Source organism: Notolepis coatsorum, assembly GCF_963971535.1.
Source record: "Notolepis coatsorum genome assembly, chromosome: 8".
NCBI lineage: Eukaryota > Metazoa > Chordata > Actinopteri > Aulopiformes > Paralepididae > Notolepis > Notolepis coatsorum.
Genome location: NC_140172.1, coordinates 44,244,828 through 44,262,101, shown reverse-complemented (window position 1 = coordinate 44,262,101; position 17,274 = coordinate 44,244,828). Strand labels below are relative to the sequence as shown.

The following is a 17,274-nucleotide window of genomic DNA, read 5'->3' as shown; positions in this document are numbered from 1 at the left end:
GTTGTGTGTCATTCTGCTTCCTTCTGTTTGTCTCGCCGAGGGAGTTTTTCCGAGAGTTGGAACATAGGCAATTTGAAGATTTTCTACGAACCTATTCAGCCTTCAAATTATTTTCAAAGTTTTAGGTAATATATCCTTTTGTGTAACTTGATTCTCTGTATTACGTTTAAGGTTGTAAACTGGTTATCAAATGTCAACTAACTTTGAGCATCTTATTTTGAGTAACATAGCCTTTTGTAATTTGTATGTGATCTATTTTACTCTGCTATTTTGCGACGATAGTTTGGATAGCCTACCTTATTTATGACATAGGTCTGTGTAGGCTATATTTGATTAATAGAATATGCCATAACATATAATAAATATATAGAGCCATGTTTTATTAAATGTCCATTTAGCCGCCTATGCTACAGTACTCTGGACTACATGTTTCCATGTTGCCTAGCAGAGATAGACAGACAAAGCACAACAGATGGCAGAACAAACATTCTGCAGGGATTTACTGCAGTGTATGTTTACTCTGTCCAGGAGACAACCTAGAATTGCCCTTTGCACTGATTATGCAGTATGATTCCATTTGGTACCATTTTTAGATGGTGGTCTTCATATGTCTCATATTTCTTCTCTTTTCAGGGATACATTATAATACTTGGTTGTGAATGAATGAATGCATGTGCGTGTGATGTCAGTGTGAATGGTAGATTGAAGGTGCATGGTTGCTTGCATGTCTGTCTGCATTTATCCATTACATTCACACCAGGAGTATGTTGCCACCTGTGAAAAAAGATCGGATCATTGCCGAACTCCCAAAGGTAAAGCACAAACACACACGCACGCACGCACGCACACACACACATACAGGCATCCTCGTGCCTGTATGACACCGGCAGACGGTCATGGGTTCATGGGCCTAAATGGTTATTTATTGTTTGCTCAGATTGCAGTGGTTTAGGATCGTGTGAAAGGACTGCTGCAAAGATGTTTGTAGGATATAACAAGCCATAAGGTTGTTAGTTAGTTCTATGACATGTCAGCTGACAGAATTCAAGTGTCCTCTTTGTCTCTCTCCCTCCTCCCTCTCTTCAAATACAATACAGTACAGAATGTGCTTTATTGGCATGATGGAACAACAAAAAAGACAACAACAACATACACGTTGCCCCTAACAGGATGTCTAATATCTTGATCCCTTTGGTTTTCACTCATCTTGCTCAATAGACAATAGGGGACTGTATTTGTGCCTCTTCAAGTCCTCCTGTACTTCGTAGTTCAGAAGTGTAAATACAACTTGCCACGCTTGCTTTTGCTTTTTGAACAACAAAATGGATGCTGTTTTTAATTTCCATTCAACAAATGTACAAATCAGACATTGAAATGATTGTTATCTTTTTGAATGACATGTAGCTGAGTGTAAAAGACAACATTTACACAAATTCCAAGGCAAACTTCAATGGGCTTTAAAACCGTCAATGCAAGTCGTGAACTGTGAGCTTTCAGAAGATTTCCACTTACGATGGCGTGAACACCACAACAGTGGGTCGTTCATATGGACTCTTCTCATGAACACGGTAAACACGACCCCATTTGAAAGCAGCATGAAGGAATTTGCTTGAAAACGGATCACCCTTTTCTTTTTAATAGCATGAATGCTCAATGGTGGCCAGTGTTGGAAAGTAACAATGTAAGCGTTCTGCCAACAGTATTTATACAGGCATACAAATACAATGGCGGTCAACAGGAACAATGTCTGTGTTTTTTTTTAAACAAAGATTGAGCCATACTGTATTGTACCCATTCTGCAATCTGTTAGTACAACTTTCAATCAATAAATCAATGGTCTGATGTACTTAATATAGTCACTCATTGGCTCTCAATGTCTGACAACCTTCTTTATTTCTCTCCCCTTCTCCTGGCAGTGTTTCAGTCCAGAGGCAGCGCTACACAACAAAGATAGCTTCCATCCACAGGTGAAGACTGTCTGCCAAGCACAGAAGACCAGTACAGTAGGGTATGATGTTTTTATTTATGTATTTATAATATAATAACTTATTACATATTACTTTATTACTTCAGTGTTTAAATTAAGTATTCACTTTGTGTGCTCAGCTTTAACATAGCCAAGGTGATCGTGGTGGGGGACGTAGCAGTGGGGAAGACGTGTCTGATCAGCAGGTAAGGAAGCCTCCATGAGATGAGTTCTGTCAGACCCTCACTCGCACCACGTGACCCACAAGCGTTTGATACCATATAGTCTCACGCGGTCTGCGTCTATATTAATCCCAGCCGAAGAGTGCAAGAGCGCTTCCGCATTTTGCCCTGATTGCTTGAGGAGGATCCAATTGACCTATTTCAAACCCGCCCTCTTTTCTTTGCTTGTTTGTCCGAGGGAAGCAACAGTTAGAGGATCAAGAAAAGAGGGCAGGGTTTGAGATGAACACTCACCCTCTAACTCACTCCTCACCATAGCTGTCAACATAGGCAGGAGACAAAACGTGTACATTTTAGCCCCGCCCCTTCCCCCGGCCCCGCCCCCTCCCACTCGGCCCCGCCACCTCCCAATGGAGCTGCCTCGTCGCTTGCCATCTGCTGGTCAAAACCTGTATGTACCCAGTCATTCGTTTAAGGGTAAACTGTAAATGTTTTTTCACAGGAAATGCACTGTATTATTTTACAGATTACTTTTGTGTTCCTACTTTAAGTGTAAATGCTATAAAAATACAGTAAATTACCTTTTATCAAAATATTAACCATTAAATAAAGGTTGTAATCTGTAAATGTATTTGATTTTACTGTAAATGTTATGATGAATTGAAAATGGGGGAAGAAGTCCTTCTCTGCTAAAAACAAGCCATTGTAATTGATTTGCTCCCACCTTGTGGTGAAAACGGAATTCCCTCATTTATACATCTATTGCACTCTTCCACAGCCAGACACTCTCACATCACATCTTAACTGTAAACAATCATTCTTCACATACCACGAGAGATAAACATATTTCTTCATTCATATCAACAGTCACAAAACATTCATCCAAACTTTATCTGACTTGCTTTCACGCAAACCAGTGCAGCACGTCACTATTCTGCTGACGTCATTCATTCATCTAAGGCTTAGATTCTAAGCCAATGGGAGGTCATACCACACAGACCAATGAGAGACGTCGATATTCAACCAAACTCCCCAGTCATCCAAAACAGGAAGTAAAAAACGTTCATTCTTATCGGCAACCTTCCTCATTATATGCCAAACCAGCTTGATTTTTTTTAATCTGCTTTCACAGTTACATTCACACCTCTCACGTTAAGCCAAAACCGAATATTTTCGTCCGCCATCCCGTTTTAAACAGCGTAAATATGACATTTCTCTTCGTTTTTTTTTTTTTTTTTTTTAACTTTGACCAGTCAGCTGGTTCTTTTCGCGTTTATCGCTTTTTCTTTTCTGGTCAAGTATGACCGACAGACACAGGTTGAATGGGGGTATAGATGGGGGGAAAGACACTCTGAGAAAGTACGGCTTGTCCGGGAGTCGAACTCGCTACCCCAGATCCGTGACGTGCACGGTTGTCCCCGACGCCGAAATAGCGTTCGAGGTACGCGGTGAGCTACTGGAGCTCCCCTTCTCTTCGTTTTTAAAGCAATCAATTCATATTCGCCAACTCCTACACATCATAGCTAGTATCCCTCCGTTTTTAATAACAATCCGACCGTCGCAACATATTCTAAACACATAATATTCGCTGACGTCGTGTTTTCCACCGTGTGAGACATTGAAATCAGCTCGGCATACTTTACACTGCTGCCACCTGTCGTCACGGAGGGGAATTGCAGCCATTTTTTTTAAATTAATAAGTACAAAATACGTGCCAATTCCGTGAACCGTGAACAGGGCGTGAAGAAGGTTGAAAAAACAGGAGAATCCCGGGAAAAACGGTAGGGTTGACAGCTATGCTCCTCACACGACCACAGCGAGACCCAGCAGGGGATCTGGGCTCAACCATGTGATCTAGATAACGGCATAGATATATAAACACTAGATGGCCCAAGGCGGAGTCTCCCGCGTAGTTCACCGGCAGCCATCTTGCTTGAGTGGACTACTGCTTTAAGGTGATGATCTGCACAAACAAAAATACTATTAACTCACTGAAATCTTGATGGATTTACAAACAGTTTGGTTTATTACAAACGTTATTAACGTGGCTATGATTCTTGGAAGAATTTATTTTAGAAACATTTTCTTTTTTCATATCAAAGTCCATTATAAGTATGCAGTATGATAACTACATCTCTGACGTTTTTAACAAACCAAACGGTTGAGGGCGGTCAGGTGGCGTAGCGGAGATTGCGTTCGTCACCAACGCCAAAGATGCTGGATTCGCGTGTTCGAATCCAGCTCCCGGTGTTGTCACCAGCTTGGCTGGCCGTTCACACTAATACAATTGGCAGTATTAGAGGGTGGGAAAGCTGGCGGGTGGGTCCTGGGCGTTGTGGACAGCGACCCCTACAGTTCGGTCGGGGCGCCTGCTCAGCAAGGGTAGGATCTGGAGAGAGGTAGTGCGGCCTCCCACACGTTACACTCTCCCAGTGAGAATCTGAGCGGCCAGGCTGGCCTGCCGGCTGGCTGCACATACGTCGGAGGAAAGCATGTGACAGTCTCCGGTCTCTCGGACCAACAGTAGGTGAAAGTGCGCAACAACCAGGAAGGGTGGGATGGGAGAAAAATCGGAAAAAGAAGGAGGGGGAAAAAGATAATAAAAATAAAAAATAAAAAATAAAAACCAAACGGTTGAAAATGTAGCAAGCTATGGTTATTTCAATAGTACATGCACCATAGACATGCATGTTATTAGTGGGCGTGCTCCACCCACGCAAGATGGCCACCATGTGGCAACGTCGGTCTCCGTTGGCCAGCAGCGTGGGTGAGTCATCTAGTGATATATATCTATGGATAATGGCACCAATGCTACAGGTGTCATTCATGCTAGTAACTAGGAAATGTTTTTGTCCTGTGCTCACCAGCTTGAAAGGTGTGCCGATTGAACCAAATCAAATAATCACAAAGTGATTTGGTCAAAGGGCAGTGTTTCTCCGGAGTGAGTTTAACAGACATCTCCAACTCAGATACACATGCGCCCGCCGCCCAGGGTAGCCGAGTCTTGTTCCCCTGTCAGAGAGCAGCATAGGCATCAGGATACTGTACATATGGAAAATACATGTTCTAGCATGCAGGGGACATGGTCAAACAACGAGGCACCTTCTCACTTGCAAATGTAACTATAATGGGTATATTTATGCATAAAATAACTACTGTGTTCAGTGAATATATAAGTTAAAACAGGACTGTGATCATTGAGCAATTTACAGACATTATTCCAAAGCTTATTTTTTACTGCAGGATATCCAAAATAAAATAGTGTTGACTCCCAAATGGAATTAAGTCAATATCTTTATTACAGGCACAGTATCTGACTGTGAATATATTTAGCTTAGGCTACAGTGTCTGTATCTGTAAATTAAGCAGCCTTGTAACACATTCATATAATAGTACATGCAAAAAGCATGCATACAGTCGTCAACATCCACACAAGGTTATGGCATATACACACTTTCTTTAGAAAATAAATACCAGACCAGAGATAAGGGAATTAGAATATTACCCAGTTATTTGGATCTTTCAAAAGGTTAATTTGTCGATTCAGTTGGTTCAGTAGATGGAGGATGACATTATGGCTGGTAAACCTGCAATGACATTATGATCTAATAATGTCAATAATAAGATCAGTCTCCCCAGCCTTCCTCCTAAATCCTTTTGTTTTAATTCTACAAATGAGATGGCAGTAACACAGATGTGATGTTCATTCGCCCCTCTCTTTCTTTCTTTCTTTCTTTCTTTCTTTCTTTCTTTCTTTCTTTCTTTCTTTCTTTCTTTCTTTCTTTCTTTCTTTCTTTCTTTCTTTCTTTCTTTCTTTCTTTCTTTCTTTCTTTCTTTCTTTCTTTCTTTCTTTCTTTCTTTCTTTCTTTCTTTCTTTCTTTCTCTCTCTCTCTCTTCCACATCCTGGATTCCTCTAAGGTTCTGTAAGAACACATTTGATAAGAACTACAAGGCGACCATTGGAGTTGATTTTGAGATGGAGCGTTTTGAGGTGCTGGGAGTGCCCTTTAGTTTACAGCTGTGAGTACGTCATTCACCCTCACATGCACGCATGTACACACACACAGCTGAAAGTGCACAGATGCACATAATTACAGTTTTTCTCAATTGCTTTGGTGCATTTCTCTGATCATAATTAAAGTTCTCATAACTGTTAGTGCATTTCTCAAAACAATTAGTATAAACTGCAAAACCTAGGCAGAAGCGTGTCACTTGCTCAAAATGGATAATTCATTCCTCAAAAGCAAGTATTCATGTCAATGAAAGTGTCACTGTCATCAAAATGAAAAGTCCTGACACCATTGTTTATGAACAAGATAGTCAAATGGCTTTGCCATGTTTTCGTTATGACAGTTCACTCTGTAAGTGTTTTCCAATGCAAAAAAAGTCAGATCTTGGTGACACTTTCTGAAAATGCTCAAGACAGCACTATACACTATTTGCACAGCCATTTGAAATCTACAGTTACACATTGCTGTATTTAGTGAGGTAAATGAGTACAAGACACGTATGTTTCACATTTTTACTGCATATGCTCTTTGCAATTTTAATTTGTTCACAGCATTGTGCAAAAGAAAAATACAAACTAATTTACAACAAACATAAGAAACACCCTTTGGCCTTTGGGTAGAGCTGTGCACAACTGTAAACAATATTGCAGTACATATTGGAACTGAATTGGAACATACAACATACACAGTACTGTAAATCATTCATTCACATCCAGACGTTCCTGTCTGTCTGGCTATTGGATTCAGGAATGGGGAGTAGGGAGGGAGATATTCCACCAGCATCCTTTCATGTGCTGCAAACCACTGTGTGACCAGAATTGCGTGGTGGAAACGCACATTATCCCATACAACAACGTACTTGGTCAGATGGTCGCCATTTAGACCCCTCTCATTCTCAGGGATTATGTCCCTGTAAATAGTGTCTAAAAAAGTCAGCAGATGTTGTGTGTTGAATGGACCAATGTGGGGCATATGGGTGAGGACGCCGTTTTCTGAGATGGCTGCACACATTGTAATATTCCCTCCTCGTTGGCCTGGGACATCAGTGGTTGCTCTCTGTCCAATGCGATTCCTTCCACGCCTTCTACCTTTTGCCAGATTGAAACCCGCCTCATCAACATATATGAATGTGTGCAGCGATTCCCTGGCATCCAGCTCCATTCAGGGGAAAAATTATAAAGAAATGTATAAAATTAGCTTGACAGATTTTGACAACTAGTTCAACATATTTGTATGTAATGACTCAATCAATGAAATGAGGACTATTAGTTTTATAGGGAATGACTATTCAGCAGTCATAAGTATAGTTAATTTTGACTGACATGACCTAAGCAAATGATAATGTTATAAAACAGCAGAGAATTGTATGAAAGCAATTGATGCATGTCCAAAAGCATTTGCAATTTGTTCGGAGGAATGAGAAACTGCTACTATGATGTGCACAAATTACAAAATGTTGTGGAGGTTGAACTAACAGTTATGAGAACTTTAATTCTGATCAGAGAAATGCACCAAAGCAATTGAGAAAAACTGTAAGTAATTGGTTTAAAATATATTACCACCACCATATGTACAGTATATATATGATCAACTATCTCATTATCCTAATTAAAGTTAGGATAGTGATGGATGACAAGCGCCTACTAATATTCTCACTCTACATCTCAGGTGGGATACAGCAGGCCAGGAGCGGTTCAAGTGTATTGCTTCTACTTATTACAGAGGAGCACAAGGTAAACTTGCTTCTCTGTTACTGAAATATGAATCTGAGAAACACAGCAGCATGGTTGAAATGGTGTTTCTGGGGGCAGCGTGTGGACTTTGTGCAACGGGAGGTAATGAATTCATTATCTCAGTTTGTTGAAGAGATATTTTTTCATCCACAAGAGTTTCTGGGAAATAATTAATTTCACCTCAGGGGTGGTTGTTTATAAACCCACTCCTTATCGTAAACCTAACCTTATACTGAGACTTATCACCTAACACACCAACTAGAGATGAACAAAATAGGCTTATCCCCGCTCTGTATTTATTTACTGACATGTACTGTAGTAAGACTGAAACACAGCTTCCTGAATGTGGGAACAATTTCCATATCATTCGCCTACCAGATGCTAATTGAATGTACATTTGTAGCTTCTACTTATAATATTGTTTCTTCACGTTTCCCCAGCCATCGTCGTGGTGTTTGACTTGAGCAGCTCTGGTTCTTTAGCACATGCCAGGTAATACATGTCCTATGTTTTCGTTTATGAAGATGGTGTTAGAATACAGACATCACAAGTTACAAGTAGGGATGCTCGATATTGGCTTTTTTACCGATACCGATATTGTCCAACTCTTAATTTCCGATACCGATATATGCAGGGTTTCCCCCCCCCAAAAATTTAATAATTTCAGGTAATTAACATTACATATCTCTTGTTGTGGAATTAACACAACATTATGCATACTTTTGACAATAAATAAGATCAGAATTTGTTCTTACTTGCTTGCCTGGGTAAATAAAGGTTATAGAAATGAAAAAAAATAATAATAATAATAATAATAATAAAAAAAAAAATTGAAAACCGATACTGATATTTTCCGATATCACATTTTAATGCCGATATCGCCCGATAATACCGGTAGGCCGATATACTAGTTACAACCTTCACAACCTGTGTGTGTGTGTGTGTGTGTGTGTGTGTGTGTGTGTAGGCAGTGGCTGGAGGATGCTATGAAGGAGAACGATCCATCTAGTGTGCTCCTGTTCCTTGTCGGAACCAAGAAGGACCTCAGTGTGAGTGGCATCATGACTTCAGAATCACACTAAAGGCACTAGCCTGTACAGATTCTGGTACAATCCAACTGAACCATAATACAGATGTCTCTCTCTCTCTCTCTCTCTCTCTCTCTCTCTCTCTCTCTCTCTCTCTCTCTCTCTCTCTCTCTCTCTCTCTCTCTCTCTCTCTCTCTCTCTCTCTCTCTCTCTCTCTCTCTCTCTCTCTCTCTCTCTCTCTCTCTCTCTCTCTCTCTCTCTCTCTCTCTCTCTCTCTCTCTCTCTCTCTCTCTCTCTCTCTCTCGTCTCTCTCTCTCTCTCTCTCTCCTCTCTCTCTCTCTCCTCTCTCTCTCTCTCTCTCTCTCTCTCTAGTCCCCTGACCAGTTGGCTCATATGGAGCAGGAGGCCATCAGACTCTCAGAGGAGATCAAAGCAGAATATTGGGCTGTGTCTGCAAAATCAGGTAGGAATCACACACACACACACACACACACACACACACACACACACACACACACACACACACACACACACACACACACACACACACACACACACACACACACACACACACACACACACACACACACATGAATGAGGGGTCTCCATCTGGATAGGAAGGGGAGGAATATGTGAGATTTTCTCATAAAATCTGTGGCAAGAGAGGAAGCGGGATTAGAAAGTGCACGGTAACAATGAGAGAAGTTATAGACATAAAGTCTACTCACCTTCTCGATTGGAATCCGACTGAGGAAGTCACAGCTGAGTGACAGCAAGCTTAAGAAGGAGAAGACATACAGAAATAAGCAGGTACAGGGAGGTGCAAGAAGTGTGGTTAGGGAGCAATGGGTGTGATAGGTCAGGGATCGATGGGTGTGATAGGTCAGGGATTGATGGGTGTGATAGGTTAGGGAGCAATGGGTGTGATAGGTCAGGGATCGATGGGTGTGATAGGTCAGGGATCGATGGGTGTGATAGGTTAGGGATCGATGGGTGTGATAGGTTAGGGAGCGATGGGTGTGATAGGTCAGGGAGCGATGGGTGTGATAGGTCAGGGAGAAATGGGTGTGATAGGTTAGGGAGCGATGGGTGTGATAGGTCAGGGATCGATGGGTGTGATAGGTCAGGGATCGATGGGTGTGATAGGTTAGGGATCGATGGGTGTGATAGGTCAGGGATCGATGGGTGTGATAGGTTAGGGAGCGATGGGTGTGATAGGTCAGGGATCGATGGGTGTGATAGGTTAGGGATCGATGGGTGTGATAGGTTAGGGATCGATGGGTGTGATAGGTTAGGGAGCGATGGGTGTGATAGGTCAGGGAGCGATGGGTGTGATAGGTCAGGGATCGATGGGTGTGATAGGTCAGGGAGCGATGGGTGTGATAGGTCAGGGATCGATGGGTGTGATAGGTCAGGGATGGATGGGTGTGATAGGTCAGGGAGAAATGGGTGTGATAGGTCAGGGAGCGATGGGTGTGATAGGTCAGGGAGAAATGGGTGTGATAGGTCAGGGAGCGATGGGTGTGATAGGTCAGGGAGAAATGGGTGTGATAGGTCAGGGAGCGATGGGTGTGATAGGTCAGGGAGAAATGGGTGTGATAGGTCAGGGAGCGATGGGTGTGATAGGTCAGGGAGAAATGGGTGTGATAGGTCAGGGAGCGATGGGTGTGATAGGTCAGGGAGCGATGGGTGTGATAGGTTCTAGTTGAACACATTGTGGTGGGGGCAGGGCTGTATAGGCACACCGCCGTAGTGTGCTCCTAAAGGTCAAGAGGGAAAGCGGCTTGTGAAGAGGGAATATTCTATGTGTGTCGATGATGATCACCTTCCTCCTGAAATGTCATTATTCAACTCCTGTTGAATGCACCAATTAAATTATACACGCACAAGGTTATAAATAATAATAATAATAATAATAATGGATTGGATTTATATAGCGCTCTTCATGACACCCCAGTGACCCCAGAGCGCTTACAGAGTCCATTATTAGTTAATACACAGTCATACCGGTGGTGGTAAGCTACAATTGCAGCCAGAGCTGCCCTGAGGCAGACTCAGACTCACGGAAGTGTGGCGAATAATCATCGCCTACGGCCCCTCCGACCACCACCAACATTCATTCACATGCATACACATTCATATGAGGCAAGTAGGTTAAGTGTCTTGCCCGGACATGGGCTTGAGCGGGATTCGAACCACCAACCATTCGATCATTGGACGACCCGCTCTACCCCTGAGCCACGCCGCCCCACCCCAATTTCAGAAATTCAACATGGTTTCAAGGATATAAGGATACAAAGAGCAGGATCTCATTCACCAACATTGCCATAAGTTTTCTCTTACTACAACCACCTTGGAAGGTCATAAGAGAAACTCGACGATAATTACACCCGGATTCACCAACAAGTACGCCGCCCCACCCCAATTTCAGAAATTCAACATGGTTTCAAGGATATAAGGATACAAAGAGCAGGATCTCATTCACCAACATTGCCATAAGTTTTCTCTTACTACAACCACCTTGGAAGGTCATAAGAGAAACTCGACGATAATTACACCCGGATTCACCAACAAGTGGAGAGGCAGAATGATCACAGCTGCGATGGCCACAATGAGATACGTCACTCATTGACAAACTTGAATGCGCGTTCCTGTTGACTTAATTTGCATACAGACATGCCTCCGGCAGCTCCTTATAAAGCCAGCCAACAGAGCCGTGTGCAAATGAAATCCCAATGAGAATGAAGAGATTAGAGGCGCACCTGCAGTGCTGGGAGTGGAAAGGAGGAAATGTATATTATTTAGTAGCGTCAACACACACACACACACACACACACACACACACACACACACACACACACACACACACACACACACACACACACACACACACACACACACACACACACACACACACACACACACACACACACACACACACACACACACACACACACACACACACACACACACACACACACACACACACACACACACACACACACACACACACACACACACACACACACACACACACACACACACACACACACACACACACACACACACACACACACACACACACACACACACACACACACACACACACACACACACACACACACACACACACACACACACACACACACACACACACACACACACACACACACACACACACACACACACACACACACACACACACACACACACACACACACACACACACACACACACACACACACACACACACACACACACACACACACACACACACACACACACACACACACACACACACACACACACACACACACACACACACACACACACACACACACACACACACACACACACACACACACACACACACACACACACACACACACACACACACACACACACACACACACACACACACACACACACACACACACACACACACACACACACACACACACACACACACACACACACACACACACACACACACACACACACACACACACACACACACACACACACACACACACACACACACACACACACACACACACACACACACACACACACACACACACACACACACACACACGGGCATACTGTATAGTCTACGTGCGTAATTAATGAACGCAGTAGGCTTATATTAATATTCGAATTACTTGTTTTATTACGAGATCACAGATACTGCGCTGCCCTACAGTACATACAGTACACATCTTAGCGTGACATCTCCACAGAATCGGGCGAGCGGACTAGACTCCACAGAGTCGTTGCGCACCGGTGTCCCACAAAAGGGTGCTTGGCATGTTGGTTGACATCGACCTGCATTAAATGTAGTAAACTGCCATGAGAAATTTGTATGCGGTGGTAAGCTTGACTGAAACCTTTAACGATTGTGGACATGCCGCGCAGAGTCCGGTCCACTCACGCCCGACTCTGTGGAGATGTCACGCTAAGATGTGTGTACTGTACGTCGTACGTACTGTACTACTATAGGGCAGCGCTGTGAGTGTGCAGGCGTGCGCTGAACAGGTGGCCAGGCAGGCGCGAACAAGACGGTATAAATATGGAATATTAATACAGTCTATTCCACTATAGATATATCCACGCGATTAGCTTTAGTTCTTATTTATTTATCCACTGTCATTTCAATGCCATAGAATGCCGTCTTCACCCGGATTGTGCGATTGCTCACTGTTAATTGGCAGGGTTCAATGTACATGATTGCTGTTCAAGTCCACCTGCAAGGTCAAGGTTTTATTTGTCACACGCAACATCATACCGCTAAGATGAGCAGTGAAATGTTTATCCACTGGCTCTTACAATGTATACAATAAGCAATGTCCAAAAATATAAATAAGAACAACAATACAACAACAATATTTATCTGATTTATTTATTTATTCAAAGTCATTTGAAGTGTTGTGCTATTATTTATTTTCGGACATCAAATACGTCATTGAGGCATGACTTTAAAAAAAAAGAAAAAATTTTATTGTGCAAATATTGTCATATTTATTTAAATTATGATTAATTAATTCCACGGAGGCCTGTAGAGTTGACATGAAGGAATCACTATGATTCCTCCCAAATAAAGCCCTTAAGAACACGACACACACCAGTCTGTCAACTTACGACTGCTATTCAGGGATCCTAAATCCTGCTCTTAGGGCCGAATCCAAGACAAGGGACGGTTGGTGAATCCCAAAATCGGCCCGAAAATTTCTTAAGTGGCACTAAGACCAAGATTTGTCAGATCTTTTGTCCTAAGTCCGTCTGGTTTCCTGTACATCTGAGGCCACATATCAAAACCATTAGGTTACAGTTCTAGGCCCGTATTGTCCAAGAAGGCTTGTTCCATAGGGAGCTGTAGTGGTTACGTCATTGTTGTTTCCAGCCGGTCCATCTCGCTTGAAATTGCAATGTATTTCCAATGGACACATTTATAAATCGTCTTGTTTAAAACAAATAAAGCATGAACATTGGCATGTTGTACCTTTCATGGTGTACCTTTCCACAATCTATAGTTCAACATGAAACCATTTGCAATTAATTGTAAAATAATTAGGTATAATTTTATTTCAACCAATAGAAGGGAACTCATTTTGTGCAAAAATGGAAAGCTTGCCAATGTTCATGAGGCAGAATTATTACAATAGCCGATAATACATTTCCCCTATGATGATCCCTATGATAAATCCCTATATGGGTGGACGGCGCGGGACACTACAGTGACGTCAAACTACACCTCCCTATACAGGTTGAACGAGCATCCTCTCTCACCTCTTAGTACACACACACGTACCATACACACACATCGGAGCACACACACATCAGTGCACACACGCACACGCACACACATGGTCACATGCACACAAAATCAGTTATCCTTCCCTAAAGTGCTCCTTTTTATGGATCTCTTATTTCTCTGCTTCTTTCCTGCTTCCTCAGGGGATGGTATCAAGGACCTCTTCTTCCGCGTGGCCTCTCTCACGTTTGAGGCCAACGTTCTGGCAGAACTTGAGAGGAATGGAGCGAGGCATGTCGGTGACATTATCAGTGAGTCACACCTCCACAAAATGTCTCTATTAGGCAGACATCATTAGCAATAGCACTGCATTCTAGAGGGGCAGTTGACTATTTTAAGAAGCCTGCTTGATTTACCATGAAGTGGTATCGTAGAGTTATTTCTCTGCATGTTTTCCACAATGGTTACATTGCATCGTAATATGCACAAATTTGTCATAAAATCATAAAAGACTCACAACTCAACTTTGACTTTAACACTAGTGACTTGTGACTTCACTCGGACCTGAACCTTATGACTCAAAATACCTGAATATTACAATATACAAGGCCTAAATATTAAAGAAGTATGCCATAAAAAGTGTCAAATGAATCAACTTAATTTCCCACTTTGGACCAATCCGTCAGCCGCTAATCAAGTTGTGTGAGCAGAGAAGGAAGTTGTGTGTCAGAATCATCTAAATGTAATATACTACTAACTCTGTTGGCTTTAACATTTTGGAATGGCATTACATTAGTAAAGAACGCATTAGGACTTGTTTAGGACTCAAAACCCAACATTTCAGACTTGTGACATGATTGAGACTTTCCTATCTTGACTTGGGAATTGCTAGTCTTGACTCTGGACTTGAGTGTACAGACTTTCAAAACAACGACTTGGTCCCACCTCTGATACATCATTCAAGTGCAATCTTTAATCACCGACCGTAATCATCTCAGTGTATTTTCACTATTTTCACTACAGGTACATTTAGTCTAATTATGCCTGCGTGTCGTCTAGTCAGAATGTTCACATTCACTAGCGTCACTGACAATTTCTGCCACTTATATTTAAAAAACGATCACATTGGTGCAAGAGCTTACAGTACAAGATACAGATGTAACCCCAGGCTCATGGTCAGACAGGCCTTTTCTTAATAGCCTACTTGTGGTCAATTGTCACTTATTTAATTTACTCATTTGTCCATCGCATTGGTTTAATCTCCCCTCGTTCACTTCCTTCCAGGGATCACTGATAACAGCACTGAAGAGAAACGCAAAGCGAACAAGAGACATGCCAGCTGTTGTTGATGGGTGTGAGCAGCACAGTCTACAGGCGTGTGGGAAAAACTGATTTGATTATACGGCAAAATTAAAGGAAAAACGTAAAGTATGGATTTCCAAGTGAATATTGTCATCGGAGGATCTGAGGACAGTAATGGACTGTAGTGGCATTTTGACTTGTGCATGGCCGGAAAATTTAATTAGGAAAATATAAATCAAACGTTCTATAAAAGCAGTCCTATGCTGACTGTAAATAACTCAATAGTCACAAGACTGACCACCAGGGGTCAATTGTATGAACAGAATCCCTACAATCGCTCAGACAACTTCTCTTAAAGGGACAGTTCTCCCCAAATTACCCCAAAGGTTCACCCAAACTGATTTATCTTATCTTAATGTTATGCAGTTTGGGGAAATAACTTGTCATTTGCAGAGCCTGCTATTAGTTAACAAAATATATTTACTGTACAACATGAACATAGATACTTCTTTGACTAATGAATATGTTTGTGAACAAAATTGCGGGCCCTGCCATTGTGTTAAAAAAAATAAGCTTTTCAGATAACTTTCTAGCTTCAAGCAGTGTTCCAGGGACCCAATGTTCCTCCGAGGACAGTTTGTTTATTCTGTTACGACAATTTATCAATATATGCACCTTATTTGTGCTATTATGATGCACACGGCTAGGGGCTTCAACACAGTGATGACTACAGCATGCAGATGCTGTCATGGACACATGCCTGCGTGACTGGACACAAATTATGTTTTGGGCTCGTAGATGAGACGTCTGACTGCAGTAGACATATTGGCCTCTCTTGTTTCTTTCCCTGCAGTCATGTGGTGCTGTGCCGCTTAATGTGATGCATACGCTAACTCTCATGACCGGCCTCATCGTACCCACAACCCATCCCTCTCTCTCTCTCTCTCTCTCTCTCTCTCTCTCTCTCTCTGACATTAACATTCTTATGAGCTAAAAAATGGAGGGATTGTTTGCAGGGAAGGAGAACCGCCTCATCTGTAGCAAATTGATTTACACTCCCAGTGAAGAGAACAGGGAAGAGACTTTTGTTGGGCGCCCTTTACTATGTCCTCGTATTGCCCTTTCCATTTTAACTGTGTGTTTTATTTGACTTGTCCAAATGATTATTAAAACCTTTCCAGATTGATTTCATTTATCAAAGGGAATAAGGAATGCTTCACTATTACTACCATGGGTTAAATGTCATTCTAAAATGTTGACAATATAAAAAATAAAACAAGGCTAGTCTCTAAAAAGGATACATAAACTTGTATTGTGGATTGTAAGGATGAAAATAAAAACATTTGGTTTACATCTAATAAGTTACGTAAGTTAAGTTGTCACTTATTCCTCTGCATTTAACCCATCCTATAACCATTAGCAGTACACAGCCACAGGCACCTCGTGGACCAACTCCAGTACCTTGGTCAAGGGAAATGGCAGGACGGTGTACCCAACATGCATGTCTTTTGGTATGGGAGGGAACCTGAGTACCCAGAGGAAACCCACGCAAACACAGAACATGCAAACTCCATGCAGAAAGACCCAACTATCCTTATTTGCTAAAATAGCAACTAGCATGAAACAATATTAGCTAAACTTCAAGAATGTGGGGGAAAACTCTTCACACACACATACATACATACAGTTCATACAAATAAGCAAATCAATAACCCATGTCTATCACCTGCATGCACGTAAACACACACACACACACACACACACACACACACACACACACACACACACACACACACACACAC

At 42.2% G+C, this 17,274-nt stretch overlaps 1 protein-coding gene across 1 annotated transcript; it reads left to right on the top strand.

The window, feature by feature from the left end:
- Nucleotides 1-16,762, top strand: LOC311233749 (ras-related protein Rab-34-like). Its single transcript, XM_084320756.1, has 11 exons — nucleotides 1-125; nucleotides 634-812; nucleotides 1,917-2,008; nucleotides 2,107-2,172; nucleotides 6,067-6,168; nucleotides 7,827-7,891; nucleotides 8,332-8,383; nucleotides 8,859-8,940; nucleotides 9,292-9,382; nucleotides 14,374-14,481; nucleotides 15,455-16,762. The coding sequence occupies exons 2-11, from the start codon at nucleotides 765-767 to the stop codon at nucleotides 15,517-15,519; spliced, it is 771 nt and encodes a 256-aa protein (XP_084176882.1). The 5' UTR covers nucleotides 1-125; nucleotides 634-764; the 3' UTR covers nucleotides 15,520-16,762.
- The last annotated feature ends 512 nt before the right edge of the window (nucleotides 16,763-17,274 follow it).

Coding starts and splice junctions, on each gene's coding strand:
- LOC311233749 (XM_084320756.1), top strand. CDS start 765: ATGTTGCCACCTGTGAAAAAAGATCGGATCATTGCCGAACTCCCAAAG. Junction 6,169..7,826: donor GTGCCCTTTAGTTTACAGCT/GTGAGTACGTCA, acceptor TCTACATCTCAG/GTGGGATACAGCAGGCCAGG. Junction 14,482..15,454: donor GCATGTCGGTGACATTATCA/GTGAGTCACACC, acceptor ACTTCCTTCCAG/GGATCACTGATAACAGCACT.